A 27653-nucleotide genomic window follows, 5' to 3' on the forward strand; every position below is an offset into this window, starting at 1 on the left:
AATAAAAGAATCATTATTTCTCAAAATATTTTTTATCATACTATATAATTTACCCTACCCCCCCCCCCCCCCCCAAAAAAAAAAGAAAAATAATCAATAAAACTTACTAGTATATTATAATAAAAACATCATTCCATCGTGAATAAAAATAAAATTACTTTCAAATAGCTAAATAAAATATGATAATTTTGAGACATATGACAACATCATGAAGACCAATGATAAGTGAAAAAGTAAAATTTTGCTACGTATTTTTTTTAAAAATGTTACGTAATATATAATTACCTTCATAGTGTTACCAAATAGTAAAGATGTGATACTACAATTTGTTATTGAGTATCATTCATTTATTCAAGAATTATGAGGGTCAACAATGTTAACTAAAGATTTTAACACATAATTTGTGTAAGATCTTTTAGGCAAGCTCCGAGCGTTGGGCATGCTTAAAGCGTACAGTCAAGCGCTTAGGATGTAAATCTTACAGAACTAAGTTTCATACTTGAGTGTTGTAGTATTTTGCTAGAGCTCCGCTCCTAGACAAACCCCGAGGCGAGTCCCAACGAAGTTTTTTAAAACACTATTCTAGATTAACATATTAAAGTAGTAAAAAAGATTAACTTGAAGAAGTTTTACCCTGCCACTTATGGATAAGACATATCAATTCACGTGAAAACCCTTTTTATTTTATGAAGTAACGTTAGCAATATTTGACACAGCTTTGTGGGGGATTAAATTAAAAGAGACTTTTGAGAGTGTAAATAAAAAAAATAGGACATATGTCTTAAAAATGAAGTAAAAGGGACTCTTCTTTAATTAGTGATAATGACACATATTTTAAGAATCCACAAATTTTTTTAATTTATAAAAGACCCCTCTCTTTTTTTTCCTGCCCCTCATCCACCCCCCAGCCCCATCCTCCCCAACCTCCTCTCCTCCACGTCATCATCACCTCCAAACAACTGGCAGATGTTCAAGCATTTGTCTAAATAACTAACTAATGTTTTTATATCTCGATCTCCAAAACAATTAGCTAATATTTTCATATATTTCCAAACAAGTAGCTGATATTTAAAATATTCTCATTATTTTAACTAAAGAATCATAAAAAACACCTAAACAACTTAGGGTTGTTTAAATATCTTCTGGTTGTTTGAACTAAACAACTTCTGGTTGTTTAAACAATTTTTGGTTGTTTAAACAACTTCTGTTGTTTGAACTAAACAACTTAGGATTGTTTAAACAATTTTTGGTTGCTTGAACGACTCCTGTTTATATAAACAACATATCAATTTTTTTTTATATAATTTTCACAATCAAATCAGAGTGAAGAAAAAAATGAGGATGACAACATCCGAAGAAGAAGAAGATGAAAACACAAAAAGTTTGAAAAGAAAGGGAAAAAATGACAAGAAAAAAGGCAAAGAAGTTAAGGAGGAAGAAGATGAAAGGGAAAAGGAACAAGAAAAGAAGAAAAAGAGAGATTAGTAAAAAAAAGAGATGGAGGGAATAAAAAAATTTGAATTTTGAAATATAAAAGGAACAAGAAAAGAAGAAAAAGAGAGATTAGTAAAAAAAAAAGATGGAGGGAATAAAAAATTTTGAATTTTGAAATATGAAAAAGGAGACTTTTTGAATTGTGTTTTTGATCTTTTAATTTTTTACCATAAATTTACAAATATTTTAAATCAACCCACTTCTTTATAATTAACCCCTAATTAAATATTTATAACAAAAAAAAAAATAATAAAATCCCCTATTCTTCATTCCTCTTTCAAAAATCTCTTTTAACTTATTTTCCCCGGTTACGTACTAATCAATGTCACAACCCACAACCTTCATGTTATAACTCTTTCCTTTAATTTACCAAAACATTATGCCCAAGTTAAGTAAATTTTTCATGTAATGGATAAAAAATAGTCGCACAAAATTATAGTGTAACTATAAATCATCTCAATAAAATGAGAAAATTGTATCACATAAATTTTAACGGAGAAAGTAATAATTTTATTAATTGATGTTTCGTATTAAACCTTGCAAAATAATTTGGAATTAAGTAATTAATGTTAATAGTAAAACATGAAAAAAAAGTTTAACTTTTATTGAAATATTAAAAATGACAAGTAAAAAAATAAAAAATTATTTTTAAAATAGTGAGCAAGTAAAAATGAACAGATGAACACAAACAAGGTCTTAGACTAATAATAAAAAAAATAGCGACACACAATTTTGTAACTAAACAATAAATTTTATTGGTAATTCTATTTAACAAGAAATTGCAATAAATTATGTAAAAAAAATCTATTAACTAGGAGCTACGTACTTAACAACATACCAAAGACGAAATTCGTAACTTATTTAATTTAGAATTTTTCTTTCTTTTTTTTTCATACAAAAATTTTAAAGTAACTTAATAAAACAATCTTCTTTTTGTGGGGATAGATAGTGGAATAAGGTCGGAATGTTATCATTTCTGGGGTCACAGTCATTATAGAAACTTCATCAAGTTGTTCTGAATGGAATTTAAATTATCACATTTAATTTGGGTCTTTAACATGAAGTAGATTGGTCCAAGGATTACTTTTTATTTTATATTTAATTAAGAGTGGAAGAAGGCTACTACACTAGATTTTTGAGTTGTGAACAGTTGTGTTCATCTTATTCATTTACAGCTAATATATACCCAGCCTTCAATGCAAATGTTTTTTATTCTTATAATTTGGTCAACTTAAGAGTTGCCAAATTGCAGCTATATATATCCTATTCATTATTCAAATTATAAACTAGTCCATATTTTGATTTAACATATTATTATCCTCCTCAGCTTCTACTCCCTCCGATACATTCCGTTTTATTAAATGTTGTTTTAGTTTTTTTTTACGTCTATTAAAAAAATGAAATATTGAATATTTTTTCTTTATAGATATTGTGCATACTTTTTAAAAGTTAAGGGTGTAGTTGAAAAAAATGATCAACTTTAGTCTTTAATTTTAAAGTGAAAAATATTTTGGAATAATTTTCTTTGGCTAAAACAAAAATAAAATTGAAATAGACGAAGTAATAAGTAGATAATTACTAGTGACAATTATGTTTGTGCTAATTAAACACTTCCAAAACATGCAATGATCTGTGAACAATGAGGCCCATCAATTCCATCTAATTAAATGTTTGGTAACAAGTAGTAGCACGATAAAATATAGTACTCCTATCTTACATTAGTGGACTTCATAATTAATACTTATCCATAGCTTAATTGCCACCTATCTTACATTAATCACATTGGCAAAGGCCAAGTCACTAATTAGGATATCGACTAGTACTCTTAATGACATAAATTAGGTTAGTGGAATTCTTTTAAAACTTTTCAAATCGATCTATTCTGTCGGTTGTCAGTGCCATTGAATTAAGAAATTATCAATCCCTAATTGTGAAGGTCAAGATTTGAGAGGTGTTAGAACTGATGGGTTAAATTGTGTACTATATTTGCTCTATTAAATGTATGTGATGTGATTTTGTTGCGGATGAAATTAGAATCTTATCTCGAAAATGTCTTGGTGTGTGGTTTGTCCTAATATAGTGTTCCCTCTGTACATTTTTAAGACTTTCAGATTCAAAAAAAAATATTTTTTAATTATAAATATTTTATATTTTTTTAAAATATTTTAAATTGCTAATTATTGTGTCTTATAGTATATTTTACGTAACTTATAAATATATAAATTTCCTTTTAATTTTTTTTGAAGATCCGATGCACAATTTTTCAGGTCAAACTTAAATTATTTAATTTTCAAAAAAAATAAAAAGTGTCACAAAAATTAAAATAAAAAAAAGTATAATTTAGACAAATAGTATATGATGGGGTGGACGGAGTTCTTCGGCCGGGAGTGAGGAGATAAGGGCTGGGGTTAAAAGGAGATAATCAGTGTTTTTCTTAATGTTTTCCTTCATACAAAACATTGAAAATATTTGAGACGTAAATAGAGACGGAGGGAGAACTTTTTGGCAATTTAGACCACATTTTTTTAGGTAAAATGAGTAGATAAAAAGGATAAGAGGAAGTATCACGAGTAACTAAAATGGTGCCAAACACTCCAAAGGAAAAGAATTTCCCCCAAATATTTCACTTTTTACCATTTCTCGTGTGTCCTTTTTTCAAATTAAAATATGGATAATGAATACACGAGAATTAACACTAGAAAACTGCATGAAATGTGTTGATGCAATGCGTTCAGTCACTTTTTTTTTTGGGATGGTATAATGTTTAATCAAAGTGCCCCACACATAAGATTTTAGCTGTGTTCCAAAAAGCATGAAATGAATTTGTATCCAAAATGTCAATAGACAACAACAACCAATAATGGAGCGCAAGGGGTCTACCTTTAAATTGGCGGTTTGACTCTATAACTTTGTACCGCTGCCGAACTTCATAGCTTTAATCCAAATTTTTTTAATATTATCTGAGATTATTTAGAAGTGCAAATATTAAATTTGAACATACTTATTAATATTTAGAGTAAATATATTAAATTTTTTTAAAAAACATAAACCAACCTTAGGGGTTATTTGATTTGCAAACAAAGTTATCATGGAATTATAATCATAGGAAAGATTTATCTTATTTGAAAAGTGGAATAAAATAATACTAACTTGGATGTAATTAGATAAGAAATCTAAGTTTCTAATTGAAATTAAATTTATACTCTAGAACCAACAAAATATAATTTTAATTCTGAAATATTCACTCCATCCGGGACAGCAAAGGACCCCTTTCTCCCTATTCCACTTTCACCACACACATAATAATAACAAAATAGTCTAATCATTTTATTTTCGTATCTTTTGGCAAAGTGTTTGATTTGGAGAACTTATTGTTCTATTTTATTTTATTTTTTAAAAAAAAGTTTCAAGTTTTATTTATTTTTTAATGAGGGGTGTGACTCGTTTTAAATGTAAGTTGGAACTATGCGAATAGTCAGAGCTAACCTACCAATTAGGCATATCCCTTCACCCATCTTAAAGGCAGAAAAGTACAAAATACTTCAAATTTATGCACATTTCCCTTTCACAGCTGAGCCATTTTCATCAAATTTAAGTTGGCAAAAATAGTTGTTTAATACTGTACGTATATGTAGAAACCTTATTTAGTTCTACAAGTTATTTTACTTTATTTGACATTAATTTAAATTGTATGTATTCCTGTAGTGTTTTTAACACAGAGTATATAGTTGGTGTGATACACAACCAATGGAATAATATAATCAACAGTCTAATTAGGATAAGGTTGGCTTGGTCTAGCTAGACCCTATTTATATGATTTAAAGTTATGAATCCATCGGAAAATTTCATGCTTTGTAATTAATTTGCTTATGGACAGCTGTCTTTTATGTATAAGCTGCAGATAATTGAAATACTCCGTCCGTTAATTATTATTTATCTATTTTAAATTTTACACTGTCCTTAAAAATAATAATTAATATGAGTATTTTATTTAATATTTATATTAATTATTGTATAGTCTTAGATTTTGGTAAGTGATTTGGTGAATAAGTAATTAACTTTAATGGCAAAATAAAATAAAAATATGTATCTTTTTTTAAAAATGACAACTAAATATAAAAATCTATTTTAAAAATACTAGACAAGTAAATAAACGAAGAGCATACTAACTCAACTATAATTAGATATGACACAAAGTCACTAAATACCTTTTTTTAAAAAAAAAATAATCACTCAACTTGCCTATAAATATCATTTGCCCAGTTAAGACGAAGATCTGATCAGTAGCTATTCAGTCAATTAAAATTCAATAATGTTAAATATATTTTTTGCAAGTAAGAAGTTAAATGGAGTAATTACATTAACACAACTACTATATACTCCCTTCATCCATTTTTATTTTTCCATCTTCCTAATAATAAATATCGGCTTTTATTCTCTTCAATTTAAAAAATTAAAAGATAATTTATCACTTAATTTTTAATTTATTCTAATGATTTATTCAAGTCATTTACCAAAAAAATTAAATTAAATTTATTGACATGATAAAATACTCATTCTATTTATCACTCCTTATTAAAAAATATATATCAAGTCAATACTTGATAATTTATCTGTTTATTTTTACTTTTACAGTAAAAACTCGATAAAGTAATATTCGATAAAATAATAATCTCGCTAAATAAATGTTTTTCTCCAGTCCCGACTTGGGCCAGTTATATTAAAGTAATATTCTAGCTAAATACATTATATAATAATTAAAAATAAAGTTTTAAATGCCCCCCAAAAATATAAAATAATAATTACTGGAATACATCAAATATATATATATTTAATCAATCAATAATACTGGATCAATAACTATTTCTTTTTAAAATATGATTTTATAGTTGGATTCTCTTTGTTATATTCATTTATTGCGTTTCTTATTTTATTGGTTAAAGATGATTTGTTACGCCTTTCAAATGATGAGAAGACATTATACTTGGATTATGATTTTTAAGCATCTAGCCTTTTCTTTTTATAGTTAAACATAAAATCTCTTCATATTCTATATACATGAATACAATTAGAAATATTAAACTTCACTAAATTCGTTTAACTTTCCTAAATTTAAATAATAAATATGCAAAACTATACTTTTTAGTTTCCTAGATTTAAACTTTTGAAATTCTTAATTCAATTTTTTTTTCTTATGGTACATACTGCAAAATACTCTCTAAAATAATAAATATTTATTTATCGATAAATGAATATTTTTTTCCTGTCCAAACATATACATTTATAAAGGTTTTACCGTACACTGTTTAAAAAAATATATTTTCACTTTTATTCTCACTTTTAACATATTAAAAACAATTACAACTTTTTTATTTATTTTACCCTCAATATTAATTACTCTTTCCTCAAATAATTTTCTAAGATCTAAAATCATACATCAATTAATATAAATATTATAATTAAATTTTTATAATAATTGTTATATTTAAGAGATGCACAAAATTTAAAATAAGCAAATAAAAATGACCATTTAAAATGGTAGAGGAGTTAGATGAATGAATAAATGTAGATGAGACAATACATGAGCTTTACTTGTGAACTACTAGGGCGATAAGTGAAGTTAATAATGATGAAAAGGTAGCAACACGTGTGAAAATGACATATCACAAAATTTAAGATGTGTTATTGTCCTTAATTCCCAAATTCAGAGATTTGTACATGGTTAAAACAAAGTATATATACTCCTACTACATATTTTAGATATTTGTATTAATAAATGTAAAATGGATATTACTGGATGCTTTCACCATTCCGATTCAAAATTCATGAATTACGATCCACGGGAAAAAATGAATATAATTAACAACAAAATAAAAAAAATATACATAGATAACAAAATGAAGACAAAAAATCAAGCAAACTTAGCTTGTATTTTCTCATTTATTCATAGAGACAGCAAGCTAACAAATCTCTCGTGCATAGGATTTGATAAAGTCATATGATCATATCCGGTTGATTGGAGGGACCATTCTTTGTTTTTTTTCTTTCTGGCTAATATGATTTTTTGTTGACACGTCTCACTTTGAGGTAAAATATTTTTTATTAAATATAATTTATTTTTAAAATTTAAATTTAAAATATCATAATTAAGATGAAAGAATATTTATTATTATCACAATAGCTTTGAAGGTAAATGAAGGGACCATTAATTCAAGATAGCATAAAAGTACCCTAGATCCATTCACTTGTTATTAATATAAATCTGTTATAGTTACCGTAGAATATATACTTCCTTATCATGTTGATATTAATCGGACACTCATCCTATAATATACCAATTGAAGTAATACTCAGACTCTTGAATTTTAAACAGAGAAATTAATTAATTAAATAACTCATGGCTTCAAGTTGTGCATATTTCCATATCAAAGTGGAGGCAGTATTCAATCGAATAAGAATTCTTTGCAATTTAATATATCGTCCCTTTCTTTTTCTCATAAATATTTTCACATACAAAAATTTAATACTGTATTAATATTATCAGTGGTCCAATTATGACCAGGGGTTGGTGTGGCCTAGACCAAGTAAATTAACTACTTCCTCTATTCAATAATAATTATCAATTATTGACTTAACACATACATTAAAAACAGTAAATAATAGGTTAAATTATTCTTATTAAATATAAGTTATTTAAATATTAAAAATTAATAATATTTAATGGTAAAAATAAAATAGACATATCATATTAAATTATTTATTAATTTTATAAATTATAAAACTATTATTAAAAATTTCAAAATAATATAATGAATAAATAAAAATGAAGCAAGGAACTATAATAGGTTCTTTGTATCTGGCCTGCAACTGGTACTGGATGTCTGAAAATTGTACTGGATAATACTTAAATAGTCACGATAGTAGTAAAATTTAGACAAGGACGCACAGTTATAATGCCTGAGGCAGCAATTTAATTTCTTGCAACAGTATCTGATTAGGTAAAAAAATAAAAATCATCCATCACAAAGGAAAATGTAAAATATTTACTGCTGCACGTAACAAATCAATTTAATGTTACTTGCTGGAGTAGTGTACATTACCCTAGTCATAATCTTAACTATAAATTTAAGTTATCCTTAAAAAAAAATAAAAAGGAAGGAAACCACACTTTTTATAATAACATATCACTTTAAGTTATTGAAGGTATGACCCCGATCAATCCGTTCAAATTTAACCTATCTATTTATTTACTAATCAGACTACTAAATATTTGGGTTAAGCACGTAATTCAAATTGATACATGAAAACCTTGTCAAAATATTTAAATCATTTTTTTTATATATATCATAATTATGTATGGCTATAATAAATAACTTAAGATGTTTTATTAGTTTTGTTTGAGGATTAAAAAAAATAAAGAATCAAAAACACAATTAAAATATCTTGTTTCTTTTTTTTTTTTCATATTTAACCCATCTTTCCTTTCTAAACTATCATCAAATAATATTTTATCAAAACATACACATGTTATTACTTATTTAATTTTCCTGCCTGAAAAATTTGCACAAACTGAATATATAATGGTCCATTATTTAAGGTGTCTTTGATGACTCAATTCATAGTATCCAAACTAACTTTTGGGTATAGTCAACCTATTTTATTCCGCCCAAATTCAAATGAAACCTCCGATTTGCCCATATCATTATCCTTCTATTCAAAGAAAAAATGACGACTATAATATATGGAAATTAAAAGCTTTTAATGAAACAACCAAAAAAGAATAAGAAAAAAAAGAAAACCAATCTGTATACGCCATAGAGAATTGCAAGTTGCAGTGAGAGAAAAATGTTGGCAAGACCTTAACAAACGCTATCGAAAAGGATGCAAATTTTGTCACCAAATGCCTAATAATTCTTGGATTAGTACTTAGTAGGCCTACCTTCCTTTGATGTTTTTGTTACATTTGAACCAAATAACTTAAAATTAATCAACTGCAGCTCTTATCATGTTATTTTCAAACTTATTTGGCATTAATATAATAATAAAGTTGTATTCTCTATCCATGATAATTGCTACTTCTAAATGATTCGTTGATACTAAGTACGCAACTCTCTGACCGACGTCTTAAGGTAAATACTAATTAATTGAAACTATTATTATTATTATTATTATTATTATTATTATTATTATTATATGACTCAAAATTATATTAATTATGGTGATAAATAGTTGAAAAGGACAAGAAAGGGAGACTTAAAATCATGATTGAAACAAGTCCTGTTCCATCCAAGAGCCAATAATGAATTCAACAATATTAAAACTTAATTTAGCTTTCTAGAGGATATATGGTTGGTAAATGACATAACATTGTTCCCTTAAGAATTATTGATCTGATTAAGTGATCATTTTATTCATATATACAGTAATGTTTCATTGGAATGGGATTATGTGTGTTAGAATTGTATCATTAGGATTTAGGATAAGGTTGCATAATAGCATTTGGTGAGTAAAACAAATTAAATTTATTTATAAGTTAGGCACCATGCATCTTCATGTTTGGATTAATTATTGCCTTGAATTTATTACTAGTTTATTTTGATTCTATACCATAATTGTGTTTTACTTAAAAAAGTTTTATGAAAAGTTTATGTGGTAGAAAATAACTCTTCCATATCTATCTTTTTTTTTTTTGATAAAAAGTTTTGGACTTCTACAACTAGAATAGATCATAACTTATCATACAAAAAACATCCACGATGTAGTTGTTAAAATAGTCTTATTTAAGGGTTGGAGAAATTTTTCTCTCATTAGTTTTTATGCTTTTTTATATCAATTTTTTCATATATATTTAGGTCAATTGACCAAACCATATTATGATTATGCATTTTTAGTATATTATTCTATGTCGTGTGATTTATCATCACTCAAGATTTGGATTTTGTTATCTTCCGCATGATGTGTCTTGTTAAAAATGTCAATCCCAACACTTTATGACTCACAACAACATATCTAGTGTAATCCACAATTACATGCCTTATTCTATTCTTGTGAGGTAGACATGTGTTTCTAATAGACCATCGGCTCAAAAAAAATTGTTAATAAAGTAAGATTACAAGAATAAAATTACAGAAAACCAACAAAATATAAATAAAATGAGACAACAAAAAATACGATACATTACAAAATAAGAGATTACACGATTACAAAATAACCCCAACCATCTTCATGCCATGCGAAGAAAAAAAATGTTATTTATATGTTAGGCACCATCGTTATGCGATGTGAAGAAGAAAAAAAATTATTCATATGTTAGGCACCACGCACCTTCATGCAATTTTTTCTATCTACCATATAGTCGAGAATTATGTTTCTCAATAATTAGTTCTCAAAAAGTCATAATTCAGTTGGACGAAGAAAACTATTTATATCAAGAATCAAGAACACATAGTTCCCCTACAGATCATTTATTTCTTTTACTCGTCCATAATATAATCACAGGTAAAAAACATAAACCCCTCTATTAGAGAATTATATGAAGTGTTACCGTGGCGAATATCTTTTTTTCCCCTACATCACCCGGTGTCTGATAATCTGTATTGAGTTTCGATTAAATTTGAGGGTAAAACGATTTTGTACTAATAAAAAAGATTTTGTACTCATAAAATATCAAATCCAAACTTTTGATTAAGAAAGGATGAATATTTACCACTCCATCACGACCGATTGATTATGTATGCTTCTCTTTTCTGTTTTGCTTCAATTCTTAACAAGACTACTGTTTTGACAAAAATACAACAAATTGTTCAGAGTTAAGATCTACTCAATCATTTGAAGACAGAGAAAAAGACTAATCAACTAACAAGTACCAATAAAATATTGACTTATATAATCTTTGTTCTAATGGCTCAATGATTTCTCTCTGTCTCTATTTATCAGTTTTGATAAATATCAAGATTCTTAGAATACGTTTGGAATGATTTAAAAGTTGGTCAAATCTATTTTTAAAGTTATTTTAAATGTTTGAGAGTGTTTAATAAATTAAAGTTAAAAATAACGTAAAATAAATTTAAAATGACTTTAAAAATGTTAAAAATCAAAAGTAGGAGAGGATTCTCCTACTTTTTATTTTTTGACTTAAAAGACATTTTAATTTGATTTTTTATTTTTGACTTAAAATCTATTTTTTAAAATCAAATCAAACGGGTTCTTGGCCTAGTGATTTACCAAAGCCTCTTTATTTTATTTTCATTATTTATTTATGCTCATATATTCCCCTTTTTCTTTTATCCTAAGGGGTCGTTTGGTGTGAAGTATAACAACAATTAATCCCAGGATAAAATTATAGTGTTACTTAAATTGATGTTTGGTTGATAAATTCAGAATAACTTATTTCCGGACTAATAAATAGTACCGGAATAAGTTATCCCTCCTAAGAGATGGTATAATAATCCCATCATAATTTGTGATGGGATAAACTTATTAAATGAAAAAATTACCCTCCAGTTACACATCATTTTGTCCTCATGTGCTATAGTGAATTATTTTCTTTAAGTTGCTCCCGCAAAAGTCGTGTTTGGATCTACTAAATTGAAAATCTCTCTTTGAGTCAAGTTATATTTTGTACTTTTTATTTTCATCAATTTTTTCTACCTCTCCCTGTTCAAAAAGTTTTTCGACTTCTCTTTGATGTGAGAAGTGAATAGGCAGTTATACCTCCTTTGTGTCTATGATTAATTATGTACTTCAATCACAGTTATGTTGCGCAATTGTGTTATCACAATGTAAACATGTAAAACAAAAGGAATGTATATAGTATACGCGCTACCAGAACTTTCCTCTTATTTGAGTTTGATGGTTGAAGAACCTGAAACTAACAACACAAACTTGAGGAGAAACTTAGAACAATGCAGTGTATATAACATTTATATTTGCTGGGAAAGTAGAAAGAAAAGAAGGCATTTTTATAGCTAATTTGTAAAGATATTCAAAGGCATAGTTCTTCCTTCTAGAGTTCCAAAATCCGAAAAATAATAAGCATTGTTCCTCCAAAATTGGCAACACAAAGAAAATTCATGAGAATTCACACATAAAAATAACTAAGCTAAATAAGGTGGAGGTTTTGGTTTTAAGAATGAATAACTAAAGATCTACCAAAAAATATATATACAAAAAGCTAAATAAGAGGGTATTTTAGTAAATATACAATTTATTTTTTTAGGAAGTATTATTTTTAGTACACCAAGCCAAACAGTCAAATTAGATATAAAGGCAGAATAATTAATCTAGCATAACTAATTCCAACATAACTTGTATTCAAACCAAACGTCCCCTAATATTATTGAGATTTTAATCATCCGTGACTAATAAATTATAAACTGCCGTTCATACACTTGTGTATGTATGTTTCTCAGAGATAGTCGTTTCTCCATAACGTTTTTTCTTTCTAATAATAATAATTGATTATTGGTGTGAGTACGTAATTACTGCACTAAGTGAAAAGAAAAAAACATATTCGATCGTTAGGTAAGTTAAAGTTAGGTTTTCACGTCCTACTATCTTGCCACGATTTAAATTCGACATGACATATTACCACAATTCGTGGGTCAATTTTCAAAACTCACTATGTTCCACTCACGATAACAAAACATTTATGGCCATGAGGCCCATATTAGCCCAGCTTCTTCTTGAGAACATGTATCTTCAAGTTATGTGTAACATGGTAAGGGTATTAAACTGAGCCTGGACATATCATCACTCTGTTATCTTCATACTCGTTTCGTAAAATCATTAACTCAGATATCATTTATTGACCTTAATTAGTCTAAAAATAATCTCAACATAGTGTGATGAGAGGACATTACACTTTATATGTAGTTTCTCAATCTTTTAAGCTACTGATGTGCTATATATATTGATCTGTCACTGATCATGACAACCTTGTCCATATAGATAGATATATATAGAACAATAAATGTTACTTGCTGGACTATGCAATGATCCTTCACAAGCTTAACTGTAATCTAAGTTATCCTAATAATGGTGATAAGGAAGTCACACGTGTGAAAATGACATTTCATATATTGATTTTAGACAAATTTATATCTTCCTTCTAACCTTAAATTCAACAATTTCTACATTGGCTAAAATCAATATAATTGGGAGGCCACTTGAAACAGACCCACCAAAGAAACCAAAACAAACTCATGGGTCGACCTTGACCTAGTCATTATAAACGTGTTATGGAGAAAAGCCTCAATGTTTGAATAGGTCATGGATGATATTCTATTCAAAACAATTTTAAAAGAAACTACTATATTATTTTTAAAATGACCTAGAAACATTTTAGAAGAAGAACCAATAAGAAAAAAATTGGAAAAAACAGGAATCGTGACAAAAAAAATCTTACTAAGCTACTAAAAAATATAGAATTAGTGACGAACAATATTTCACATCTAAACAACGAAAATTCCATGCTAATTCTATAAGAAAACTCAATTAACTAGGAGCGGCTTTTTAGCAATAGGCTAACTAGGAATTACTGACAAATTACATATCTAATTCCATATTTTCTAGTAATACGTTGATTAGATCATGTAATTTATTAGTATGATTAAGTGATAAATTGATGTAAAAATATGTGTTAGTTGTTCATACTTGTGCGGTAAATTTTTTGGGTGGAAAAAACACATATCATGTTATTGTACTAGTAATAAGTAATATATATAATAGACCAATATTCCTTGAGGAAATTATTGAAAGTAATGGAGCTTTTTCAATAAAGGCTTAATTCTTGATTAGTAGGCCCACTTACCTTCATTATTTGTTCATTGGAATGTATGTCATCCAATCCATATAGGCATATACAATAAACAAATACAACTATCCTGTTGTTTTCACACAAAATGTTGTTGTGATTATATACTAATATTATATACCACACCGCTTTCTGGCATGGCCCTAAATTAAATGCCAAGATTTTATAATTCATATATGTCGTGAATACAAATACTAAATTGTATTTAAGCTCTTTGCAAAAAGTTTTTTGTTCTCGAGAAATCATAGATCGATAGTGGGGTAAAATTTGCGCGGAAGATCAACCTGCAGCAGAGCAACCTCCAATTTTTCATTAGAGACAATATCTTTAACTATCTTTTTAGTATGATTGTGAGTGATCTGTTGTTAATATAAATCGATCTAGGGAGAGTTCAATGGAGTTAATTATACAAATTATTGCTGACTTGAATCATATATGTTCACAAATATAAAAATAGATTAAAAATATATGCATAAGATAATTAAGATCACAATATCCTAAACTTATTTGATTCTGAATAGTAAATTTGTCTCAAATTGTTATTGTTAGAATTGTCTCCTTTCTCATTTGTAAATGTTGTATTTATGGATAATAATCCTTATTAATTACTATAATATTTTTTAAAAATATACTTATTTATATTTTTCTTCTTTTATTAATTTAATTCTATCAATCGATACATGATAAATCAATTTAATTGACATTTAACATCACAAAATGACAAGAAAATCATATGTGGAGGAAACAAGTCTTATGGACAGAATAACACCAAGCTCCAATCATGAATTCCACACATATATACGTAAAGATAAAGGAAGATAACGAAACATCATTTGCCTTTAATTACTTTGGTGAACAAGTCAATAATTCCCACGACATTATTATATTGTTTGATTAAATCATTTGTTTCATTCAGAAAGACAACTATATAGTTTCAGAATTGTATGGCTGATTAGGATAAATTTGCATAGGAAACACAAAATGGCGTTAAGTACCAGTTTTTTCCACGTGATAATTAACTAATTAGATTTTAATGAATTTATTATGTGTTGGTAAAAGAATTTCTAAGCGATTCTTTCTCGATTAGATGAAGCAGATAGAGAAATTTCAATCGAAGAAGAAAATAAAACTTTCAACGGTACAAAAAATGACTATTTGAAAAACAAGTCTAACCTTATCTTTGACTAATTAAGACCAGTCAATTCTTTACACGTATGTATGCAATTCGCGATAATCGTGATTCTATTCATGAAGGATTTAATTAGGCCATAACTCAGGCATACTAAGCAATTGAGATTAATAAAATATCAAGCAAACCCACAAATTTGCTTAGCATGTGATTCACAAAATCATTTTATGCTGAGATGAAAAATTCTAATTAGATTCGTTACCTAAATCCTAACCCACCTCTTTTATAAGTTATACTATTACAAATAATTGAGATTCTATTCAATCGCGACAAACGGTAAGAACTCTTAGAATTTTTTAAGTATAGTTTTTTCCACCCGTGAATTTTAATTTTTTCAATAAATATATTTGCTTCCCCGTTATATTTTTATTACTTCCTTTTATTAATATTAAAAATTAATATTTCAGTATGTTACCTGAAATATTTGTTGTGCTTTTATTTTTGTTTTCAATTGAAAAAATGAAGAGAAAGTTCTAAAAATATAAAGGTGAAGTAGATCAGCATCAACCTAACTTCACAAAATCTAAGAAAAAAGAAATAGTTATATATCCTCTTAAACTAGAAACATATTTAGGCAAGTACAATTCTAGAAATTAATTAATTTGTGTAATAAGTGGGACAAGAGAAGTAATATGAATGGGAAAAAAAAAGAGATAACAATAAAATAATAAGAAAAAGTATAGAAAATCAGTGAAAGGTGTTTAAATTAAAATCATATAACTCAGATTTTTTGTCAATTTACCAGCATAGTTTCTTGTTTGAATTTAATTTCAGTTTAATTTATTTATCTAAACTTTCTATAGCTAAAATATGAAAATTAGAATAGCTCTATTGGACTCGGGTCCATAACCATTTGTATACTTGGTCAACAACATTAATGATAAACGTAATTAAGGCCCAACTATATGGCCTAAGGAGCCCAAATTCGTCGGGCAAAGAATAACCCAATGAATTTGATTGCTGAGCCAACGGCCCAATGGGTCAAGATTATTAACGGAAAACGTAATAAAGGCCCAACTGTATGGATGGTGGACCAAATAGGCCCAGTTCATTGGGCTAAAAAAGGGCCCCATTTTCTTCTAATCAAATAAATGTGACAAATCATAGACACCTACTTCGACTAATGTTATGATTTAGTTTTGATAAACCAAGTTTATTTACAATAAGCCTATTTTCACAAATTAATTCATAGTTAGAATTAATAAATATATATGAAATTTGAATAGACTTCAGAGCAATTTCTCGACAATATTGCTCTCTATGTTTCAATAATGTGATGTAAATTGATTGGATCTGAAATTTAAAAAATATGGAAAGACTTTGTAATATTTCGAACTATCCTTAAAATAAATAAATTTTTAAAATAGAAAAATATGTTTTTGTGGACTTTTATTGCCAAATAAATAAAACCCAATATAGTATTGATTACAAGGGTCAGAAATTAAATATCAGCGCAAAACAAGGAAAAAAGTGCATAGGATCCTAATTCCTTCCGTGCTAATTTTTATGGATCAACATTCCAATCTGCTTTTGAATCGGTATTTTCTTTTGAGAAAGCTTTGAATCAGAGGCACCTCATCAACTGGGCCGGACCTAGAGATAATCAAGGAGATTCTATAAAAAATTACATTGTATATATAAAATATTTTAAATAATTTTATGTTTATATATTAATTTTTAAACGTTTAAAATATAAAATTTAAAATTGATTAGGTGGTTAAAATGTTTAAAACTAACCTTCAAATTTGAAGTTGATAAATTTTTCAAATGTCGACAGACACTGGTGCTTTTTAGACGTAGTGGCTTACGCATATTTCTCAATAGTCCACAACTTTGTGCCGTGTTGTTTGTCTGCTATGGAGTATAAAAATGTCCAATTAGAAAAATGAGTTGGTCACGTATTTTGGGCAAGAAAGAGAGACATGGGTTGGAGAGGGATTATGGGTTTTGAGTATGGGATTGTTCAGTCACCCTTGGGACCTGATATCTCAAGTCCAGAGCTTGTTGCTGCTGTTGCTAATGCCGGTGCTCTTGGTTTTCTCAGAGTCCCTGATTGGGTGTGTTCCCTCTTCTCGTGATTTTTTATGCTGATATTGTGTGCTTTAGGCCTTGGTCTGCTTGACTTTATAAACCTTGTTTTTTAATACATTGAACATCTCTCCCGTGCGAGATTTGTCTAAGGTGTCGAGGGAAAACCCTTCAAATATCAATATTTCATCAAAATTTCAGATTGTTTTACGTTTTTTACTAGCTTAATTCCTATTTTAACTTGTCTTTGTACAAAAATGAGAGCTTAATTTTAATCCCCTCTCTGACTAGCCCCCAAAACTAAAGAAATATAAGCAAAATAAAAGTTGTACAGTGAACTTACTTTTTACAGGTTCGATCAATGGCTATCTTGTCTTTTGATCAGTCTTTGATTAGATTCAGAATTGTTCACTCATAATGGTGGAAGTGTCCGATTATAGCACGACGCGCTGCTGTAGCTATAACCCTTAAGAAGTCCATAGGAATCTAACAGTGTAATTTTTTTGTGTGGCAGGAAGATCCTGATTATGTGAGAGAGCTCATAAGGAAGACTAGAACCTTAACTAACAAACCATTTGGGATTGGTGTTATTCTTGCATTTCCTCACAAGGAAAATGTGAAAGCTATACTGGATGAGAAGATTGCAGTACTGCAGCTTTATTGGGGTGAAAGTTCAAAGGAGTTGGTTCTTGAAGCTCATAAAGCTGGGGTCAAAGTTGTACCCCAAGTAAGCTTTCAACACTTTATTCTTTTCGAATTTTCAAAAATTCACTATTTGTCACTGAAAATCGCAAAACTTGGCTTTCTCGCTATCATTAATTAGTGGCATTACATGATGTTGGATCCTTTTGTGAATTTACTTAACTGGACTAGGGTGGGGTTCACTTGTTCTGGTAGCCTTTGTTCTGCTTGTTCTGGTAGAAATGTAGCTCATCAACAAAGGTAAATCTTCACCAGAATCATACACAAATTCTTAGAATATGAGCAAAGAACAAAAAAAGTTCAAATCAATTATCTTCATCCTTGTTTTATTTATTGTAGTAACCCTTCTTTCCCAGTATTTTGGTTGTTGAATTATGTAAGAATATTAATAGTAGATACTCCTATTTTTTGTTTTTTTTACATGAGTTATTTCTTTCTTGCAAGTTAAGTTTAAGGTGTAAGAGTTCATAATTTCATATAATGGTATTGCCTATTTTGAAAATCTATATCCAATGTTCTTTTTATATTTGATTTGAGATGAATTTTAATGGAGAAACATGATCGTTGAGGATTCGTATAGCCGATCCAGACTTCTTTTGGCATGATTGTTAATGCCTCTGCAAGTTGGTTGGCTTCTAATTTTTGCTTTAGAGTTAAGAGTCTACTTTTCCTTTAGAGTTAGAGTCGGTAGATTTGTGAAAGAATAGATGACTTACCTTCATCTATTGTTACCTAAAATGTAGCTTATAAAGGACATGTGTTGGTTTTCAGATTGGCAGCTACGAAGAAGCAAAGAAAGCTGCTGATGCTGGTGTAGATGCAATTATTGTCCAAGGTCGGGAAGCAGGAGGCCATGTAATTGGCCAGGTATAATTTTGATCACGTTCATGATATGCGTGAATTTTTGTCATCAAGATAAGAATATATGTACCATCTACTTGATTGATTTCCTTTTAGGATGGCTTAATCACCTTATTGCCTAGAGTAGTCGATCTTGTCCGTGGTCGTGACATTGCAGTAATTGCTGCTGGAGGAATAGTGGATGAACGTGGTTATGTTGCTGCTCTGGCCCTTGGTGCACAGGGTGTTTCATTAGGTACCAGGTATGAAACTTTTTAACTTCTTACATTTTGAAGGTGTTTCATTACATGCTGGTAGATTGCTGTTTGTAAGTAAGTTTACTTTTAGATTGCAGTCTCCCATGCCCTCTTGCTTAGCTAGTTTCTTATGTGCATTTTTAGAGTATGGATATTAGTGAACCTCTATGAGAAACGTAACTGACCAGTGGATTAACATGAAATATTGCCTCGTTCTAACTCGGGAAACATGTGAAATCTTGCTGCTTATACATCATTGTAGGTTTGATCTTTGATGTTGTGGGTCAATGTGAACTCTGATTTGGTCAATAGATTTTTTTATCTCACATTCATATATATGAGGCATCAATAATTTTAAATTAAGTTTTAGACTTAAATTCTAGGCTGTAATGTTTTGCCCTGGCAATATTAGATGGAATGATGAAATTATATGTCATAGGATGCTAACATACCCTATGATAATAGATGTTTCAGCGCATTAGACAGGAATATTTAGGAACTTCCCTCACATAAAAACTATTCATGTCCTTGTGTATACGAAAACCAGTTGCTAAGTTATTAACTTCTTATACCTTTTTAGGTTTCTTGCAACAAAGGAAAGCTATGCTCACCCAACATACAAGAGGAAGCTGATTGAATTTGATCAAACAGAGTACACAGACATATTTGGTCGTGCAAGGTGGCCAGGGGCACCACAACGTGTTCTGGCAACCCCGTTCTTCATGGAATGGAAGGCGCTCCCAAGTCATGAGAATGAGTCAAATCAACCTGTCATTGGCCGCACAATCATACATGGCAGGGTGAGTATCCCATTACATCCCTACTAATGAAATCCTGAAAATGTTCTTTTGACTATCACATCATCTCCACTCTGTGATCAACCTTTTACATTTTGAGTACTAAAGAATTAGAATGTTCTTGTTAGTTTTCTGTTTGACACTGATACCAGCTCGTCTTATCATTTGATACTTGATTCTATGCATTTTATCTCATTGGGTGAGAAGTATGTGGACAATAAACATGAGTGAATTTCTTCCATCTATACCTTTGTTCTTAAGAATGTAGTAATTAGTTTCATTTTCTTTATTGAATAGGAAAGAGAGGTTCGTCGGTTTGCTGGTACAGTTCCAAATGCCACAACTACTGGCGATATAGAAAGCATGGCGATGTATGCTGGTGCGAGCATTGGTCTTATCAAGGAAATTCTACCTGCAGGTGAAGCGATAAAGAGGATTGTTGAAGGGGCACAGCGACTGATTGATCAACAATTTGCGCCTGTGAATTAAGTCTGCAGGACAGAACAACTAGGTACCAAATTATTAGGTGGTCACTTTTCGTGGCATTTGCTGGTTTGTAAGCTATAAGTTGAACTGAACACACATTATGTGCCAAGAGTGCACTTAAATGAATCCAGAAAGGAAAAACAAGGAAAAGAAGAAAATTGTACATGAATAAAGAGTGGAATAAGGTAGAAATAAGATATAGGAGTTGTGTCTTATCATCCTCCAATTTGCTATTTGTTTACTTGATACTGGAGTTGCATCTTTATGATGATATCATTGTACAGGAAGTTCTTCTTGTATTAATTTGAACTAATTGTTTAATAAGGTGCTTTTCGCTCCTAGTTCTGAGGTGGCAAATGATCGGATTCGATCAAACTTAGGTGTATTAGACGGGTCAAGTTCATAAAATAAATTATGATCCAACTCATTCAAAGTTTGTGTGGATCAAAATAAAACAATTATGTCTCAGTCTGTCTTGTGTACTAATAGACGTGTGCATTATAGCTCTTGACGATAGCTGCTAGTGTTATTGGCAACTTGTGTAGGGAAATGGTCCCATGGGCCATGTCCCTATATATCTTTAAAAAATATTTTTCACTTTTCAATCAAATATATAATTTTTTTTTGAGAAAATAAGTAATATTCTCGAAATATTTTATATCATATTGAGGACATATAAATGAGAAATTAGACATACCTTTTTTATTTATGCTTTTATAAATTTCACGTGGAATCGTGTCCGACGTAATCAGACATATCGTGTACGTGTCTGAGGTAATTATGAGTTTCACGTTGTAATCTTGAATACATTTGATGTCCTTGAGCATAATGTCTTAAATGCCCTTTTCACCTATATCCTCACATTTACACCATTGGTCCTTTAGACCTTTACAAATGCTCAATAACACAATTGAAGATGAAAAACTCAAATCAATTGGTTCAAATTTGTGGAAAGAAGATTTGAGCTGCATTGAATGGCTTGATACAAAAGAACCAAATTCAGTTGTCTATGTGAATTTTGGAAGTATCATAGTGATGAATTTTGATCAATTTATGGAAATGGCATGGGGACTTGCTAATAGCAAGAAACAATTCTTGTGGATAATTAGGCCTGATTTAATTGCAGGGGACTGTAAAACTGCCAGATTTTTTTAAAAACTGAAATTAAAGACAGGAGTGATAGCCAATTAGGTGGATAATTAGGCCTGATTTAATTGCAGGGGACTGTAAAACTGCCAGATTTTTTTAAAAACTGAAATTAAAGACAGCACAAGGTCACATAAGCCCAATGCTAAAACTAGCCAAACTTGTTCATCACAATGGCTTTTACGTAACTTTTGTTAACACTGAATTCAACCACAAACGTCTTCTCCGGTCCAATGGGCCACACTCCCTCGACGGATTACCGGACTTCCGGTTCGAGACCATACCGGACGGCCTCCCACCGGCAGACGACGATGCCACACAACATATTCCTTCTCTTTGTGAGTCCACATCCAAGAATTGCTCCGCACCATTTCGTGGTCTCATTAATAAAATTAACGCGGAAATTGAGGGCGTTCCTCCGGTGACATGCATCGCATCCGACGGAGTTATGAGTTTCACGTTGGAAGTTGCTGAGGAATTCGGTCTTCCGGAGGTGTTGTTTTGGACTCCAAGTGCTTGTGGTTTCATGTGTTACCTGCACTATCGACAACTTGTTGATAGAGGATATACACCTCTCAAAGGTAAGAATTCTTATCAAATTTTAATGTGTTAAGTGTTAAAAATATTTAGTCATTTAAAAATTGCATGTTACTCTTTTTAATAGAGACATTGATTGGTAACTAATTAGAAAAAATGATAATTGGTAAGTAACCTTAGCTTCAATATTAGATAAGGTTACACTAATGGACTTGTAAAAGATTTATTATGAAAGGTACGCTTGAGGCTCCAGCGACTCATCAATTCCTTAGTTATGCATTTTTTTTCTTCTAATGTTGTTACCATCCTCTTTTAGAAACGTGAATACATATCCATGGACTATATATGGATATACAAATAAATTGAAATGAATTGAATATAAATATAAATCAGACTGATTATGAAATAACTATTCTTAGGGTTTTGCCCCGATTTGAGTTTTACTTTTTTCTAAAAGAAAAGTTAAAGTATTACCATAATTATTTTTACTTTTTCTAATAGGGAAACATAATTTTCTATTTCATATTTGGTTATTCTTTTGGTAGAGCAAAAGTTTTGGAGCTCAATAAATTGAGGACTATCTTCTTATACCAAAAACACAATAACATCCACAATGTAGACGTTTAAAAGTTCTGTTTATGAGGAGATTTTTTATGTTTTTTTATTAATTTTAAATATATACACCAGTTGGTCAAATCATAAAATAATATTATGTTTCTTTTAGTATAGTATGATTTGTAATTGTAAACTTCCACAACGCCCTGATTCTTTTGAATCCAACAATAAGTTCCCCATAATAATCACCATTGTTTTCTTTCTCTATGCAGATGAAAGTCAGATTACAAACGGATACTTGGAAACAATAGTAGATTGGGTCCCTGGAATGTTGAAAGACATGAGGCTAGAAGATTTCCCAAGTTTCATCAGAACAACAGATCCCAATGACATTATGCTTAATTTCTTCATAGCTGAAACTGAAAGAATCTCTAAAGCCTCAGCTATAATCTTGAACACATTTGATGCATTTGAGCATAATGTCTTGAATGCCCTTATCACCACACATCCTCACATTTACACCATTGGTCCTTTACAGCTCATGCTCAACACAATTGATGAGAAACTCAAATCCATTAGTTCAAATTTGTGGAAAGAAGATTTGAGCTGCATTGAATGGCTTGATACAAAAGAGCCAAATTCAGTTGTCTATGTGAATTTTGGAAGTATAGCTGTGATGAATTTCGACCAATTTACAGAAATGGCATGGGGACTTGCTAATAGCAAGAAGAAATTTTTATGGATAATTAGGCCTGATTTAATTACAGGGGACTCTGTAAATTTGCCAGAAGATTTTTTAAGTGAAATTAAAGACAGAGGGATGATAGCCAATTGGTGTCCTCAAGAGGAAGTGTTGAAACATGGCGCGATTGGAGGGTTCTTGACTCACAGCGGATGGAATTCAACGTTAAATAGTGTTTGTGCAGGAGTGCCAGTGCTATGTTGGCCGTTTTTCGCGGAGCAACAGACGAATTGTAGGTACAGTTGCATTGAGTGGGAGATGGGAATGGAGATAAATGATCTGAAGAGAAGTAAAGTTGAGATTCTTGTGAGGGAATTGATGGATGGAGAAAAGGGAAAGAAGATGAAGTTGAAAGCTATGAATTGGAAGGAGGAAGCAGAGAAGGCTGCTGGTCCAGGAGGTTCTTCTTGTATTAACGTGAACAAATTGTTTAATGAGGTGCTTTTCCCTCCTGCCGGCAAATAATTGGTTTCGATTACGCCTCAAGTTCATAAAATAAATTATGATCCAAAGTTTCTACGTATTAAAATAGGTTGGGTTCAAAATAATGACTAATTGACAGGTGCATTATAGCTCTCAATGATATATGCTTGCTAAAGTTTCTGGCAACTTGTATAAGGAAAGGGTCCCATGTACCAATATTGTTATCAGTCGTTAATAAATATTTTCATTTTCCAAGCAAATAACAAAAATAAAAATATTTTTGAGGAAATAAGTGATACTCTCAAAATATTTTGCCATATCAAGCACATATAAATGAGAAATTAGACATAATTTTTTTATTTTACGCTTTTATATATTTACTTAATTAAAGGCAAGAAGTGTGACACTTGATCATGTTTATTACTATTTAAGTTGTTTCCATCCTACTCTCTTCGTTTTATATTACTTGGTTCTATACCAAAAATAAATATTTTGTTTTACTTGTTCAATTTAGAAAATCAATTAACTTTAATTATATTTCTCTCAATGCACTCTTAGGAGTCGTTTGGTGTGAGGTATAAGGAAAAATAATCCCAAGACAAAATATAAGATTATTTTATCCTGTGTTTGATTGGAGGTATTAAGTAGTCATGAGATTATTGATCCCACCATTTATACCTTAATGATGGGATAAATTATTTCATATATATGGTGAGATAACTTATCCTGAAATAGTTGATCCAAGATAACTTACTCCCAACCAAACGATCCCTTAATATTAAATAACTATATAAAAGAATAGTAATATTAGTCAAATTTAGAATTCCAAAGTATCACTAATAAGTTTTGTTTAGTAAATAAGCATCCTTGATGTACTTACGTTCAACAAGATTACTAATAGTATAGGTAACATCAATAAGTTAATAATCATAAAACTCAAATTAGTTAAGTTTGACAATGCTTACAACTTTTCCTGGAAGATTATCGCTGAGAGTGAAAAAAATATTGTGTTAGGTAAAATAGAGGGTCCATCAATATTGCCTATGTGCCAGTAACGATCGATAGTAACTGAAGATATTTTCTAAATTATCGAACGTCACTATCAAATGTAGTTTTAAGTTAGACAATGTTCAATCTCCTGAGAGAAGCAATGAAGAATAAAATGAGTTAACAGATATATTGAGGAAATCAAATTTCTTAATGAGACATCAACTCCAATTTGATAATCTTCACCTAATTACTAACTGAATAATTGGATAGAAGTACATCTTTCACTAATTTATCTAAATTCAAGCTTGATGAACCCTCAATTCCAGTAGCTTCTTTTGCCAATTTTTTCCACTTACTTACCTTTTTCTTCACTTTCTTACCTTTATCTCCATCCATCATTTCCCTTGCAATCTTTTCAACTTCATCTCTCTTAACATTCTTGCCAATTTCTATACCAACACCCCATTCATAACATGCATACCTGCACATCAAAATCAAGAAATCTTATATTTTGAATCCACCCTACTTACTCTGTTTGGCCAAACAAGCTTTCAAGGGAAAAAAAAGCTTTTCAGAAGTTGAAAAAGTAGTTTTTCCTCAAAAAGTGCTTTTTTGAAATATACTTTGAAATGCTTTTAAAAGCCTGGTCAAACTATAATTGTTGTCCAATAGACAAAACTATAAGATCTGTTGGGTCAAAACTATATGATGCATATACAATCAATGATTAAAATATAAACATGCATATATACCTGCAGTTTATGTGCTGATCAGCAAAAAATGGCCAACAAATCATCGGTACACCACTTCCTATACTTTCCATCACTGAATTCCATCCACAATGAGTCAAAAACGCACCAATTGATGAATGTTGCAAAACTTGTTCTTGGTAACACCATCTTGAAATTAAGCCTCTTTCTTTTGTTTCTTCGACGAATTCACTTGGTAACATTATAGAATCATCACCAACAACTGCATCAGACCTAATTACCCAGAAAAAATTCTTCTTGCTATTAGCAAGTCCCCATGCAAATTCCACGAGTTGTTTTTTTGTCAATACTGTTATGCTACCAAAATTCACATAAACCACTGATTTTTCCTCTTTTGAATTTAGCCAGTGGACACAATCCTCATCTTCTTTCCATAAATTTGCTCTAAGGAATTTAAGGCTTTTTTCTGGTAGTTGATCAGTGAGTAATTGAAGAGGTCCAATTGTGTAAAGTGGAGGACAAATTAAGGATAGATCGTTTAACACATTAAATTCAAGTGAATCAAAAGTGTGGAAAATAATAGCTGATGCTTTTGAAGCTCCTTCAGTTTCTCCCATAATGAAATTCAACATTTTGTCATTTATATTTGTGGTTCTGATTTGGCTGGGAAATTCTCTAAGACGAAGATTTTTCATACTTGGTATAAAATCTATTACCGTGTCCAAATACCCATTTGTTATGTCACTTTCATCTGCATGGAAAATAAAATAAGGCATATAATTTATTAATGTATGCATCAATTTTATGCATTTAACAGATTACTTGTGTTTTTCTGTGGGATGTAAGATTTTCCACCCATTTTTCATTTATTGGTGCATATATAGAAAAATTATTTTACGGTTACAAAAATTAATTTTTATGCCTTTAGCACTGCAAACTACAAAGTTGAATAATATAGATAGTGACAATAAAGTAGACTTGTTATTACCTTTTAGAGGCAGAATTCCTTTTTCAATAAGGAGAGGCAAATGTTTATTGCACATGAAACTGCAAGCATTTGTAGTTCTGAAGCTAACACTTGGTACACCAATTTCTTGAGCAGCCAATAAAGCAAATGTCATAATTCCATCAAAAATTATGCAAGTCACTGGAGGAACATCAGATGAATTATTAATCTTGATTAAAAGCTCTCTAAATGGGGCTAAACAATTTCCTTTTGTGGATAAACAAAGAGAAGGAATATGTTGTGTAGCATTAGAATCAATAGGAGGAAGTCCATCTGGAATTGTTTCAAAGATGAAATCTTGGAAATTATTTTCAAGAAAAGAAGGGCTTTTGGATTTGATTAATCTCTTGTGATTATATTCTGAGTTGACAAATGTTATGTGAAAGCCTTTGGAGTGAAGGAGAATGGAAAGTTTTAGCATAGGATTTATGTGGCCTTGTGATGGAAATGGTATGCACACAGCATGAGGATTTGGGGATTTTTTTTCTTCATGACACTCCATTTTTACTCCGTTTCTATAATTGAGGTTGTGGCTCAAGAATAATAATCTAGAATATATAAAGTCATTTTTTCCTGTTAAAGTTCATTTTTTTTATGAAAATATTTCTCAGTATTTGACTGTGAGGAACCTAATTGACATGTGGCAGGGCCAATGAGGATCGAGCAAACAAGTTTAACAGATTTTAATTCGAGAAATTTCTGGAGATGAGGTGCATTTGTCACCTAAAGCAAGTTCCATATTAGATATATTGTGAGAGGAAATTGAAGAGAGTAGTAAGACGTAACTCAAACGCGTGCTTTTGGCCTTTGGGATTAAAGAAATGAAAGGGATTTAGTTTTTAAATTAAGTAATATATGTAGCCAATCATACTAGGCCATGTGACTTTTTTTAATTTGTAAAAATTCATCAAGTTTAGGATGCTGACTTTAGGGATAT

The 27653-nt window shown here is 30.0% G+C and overlaps 3 protein-coding genes across 3 annotated transcripts; 2 read left to right on the top strand and 1 right to left on the bottom strand.

Moving 5' to 3' along the window:
* The first annotated feature begins 17290 nt into the window (after positions 1 to 17290).
* Positions 17291 to 20948, top strand: LOC129885751 (uncharacterized). The gene is made up of 6 exons (XM_055960158.1): positions 17291 to 17554; positions 18040 to 18252; positions 18999 to 19094; positions 19185 to 19330; positions 19905 to 20124; positions 20419 to 20948. The coding sequence occupies exons 1-6, from the start codon at positions 17420 to 17422 to the stop codon at positions 20608 to 20610; spliced, it is 1002 nt and encodes a 333-aa protein (XP_055816133.1). The 5' UTR covers positions 17291 to 17419; the 3' UTR covers positions 20611 to 20948.
* Positions 20949 to 21501: 553 nt separating this feature from the next.
* Positions 21502 to 24285, top strand: LOC129888005 (UDP-glycosyltransferase 85A8-like). The gene is made up of 3 exons (XM_055963262.1): positions 21502 to 21739; positions 21876 to 22334; positions 23118 to 24285. Exons 1-3 carry the CDS (start codon positions 21502 to 21504, stop codon positions 24050 to 24052), a joined length of 1632 nt encoding a protein of 543 aa, XP_055819237.1. The 3' UTR covers positions 24053 to 24285.
* Positions 24286 to 25158: 873 nt separating this feature from the next.
* LOC129885753 (7-deoxyloganetin glucosyltransferase-like) lies at positions 25159 to 27441 on the bottom strand. Its single transcript, XM_055960159.1, has 3 exons — positions 26699 to 27441; positions 25753 to 26461; positions 25159 to 25481 (listed from the first exon to the last, which is right to left on the bottom strand). Exons 1-3 carry the CDS (start codon positions 27216 to 27218, stop codon positions 25244 to 25246), a joined length of 1467 nt encoding a protein of 488 aa, XP_055816134.1. The 5' UTR covers positions 27219 to 27441; the 3' UTR covers positions 25159 to 25243.
* Between the last annotated feature and the right edge of the window lie 212 nt (positions 27442 to 27653).

This window comes from Solanum dulcamara, chromosome 4 (assembly GCF_947179165.1).
Source record: "Solanum dulcamara chromosome 4, daSolDulc1.2, whole genome shotgun sequence".
In the NCBI taxonomy this organism is placed as follows: Eukaryota; Viridiplantae; Streptophyta; class Magnoliopsida; order Solanales; family Solanaceae; genus Solanum; species Solanum dulcamara.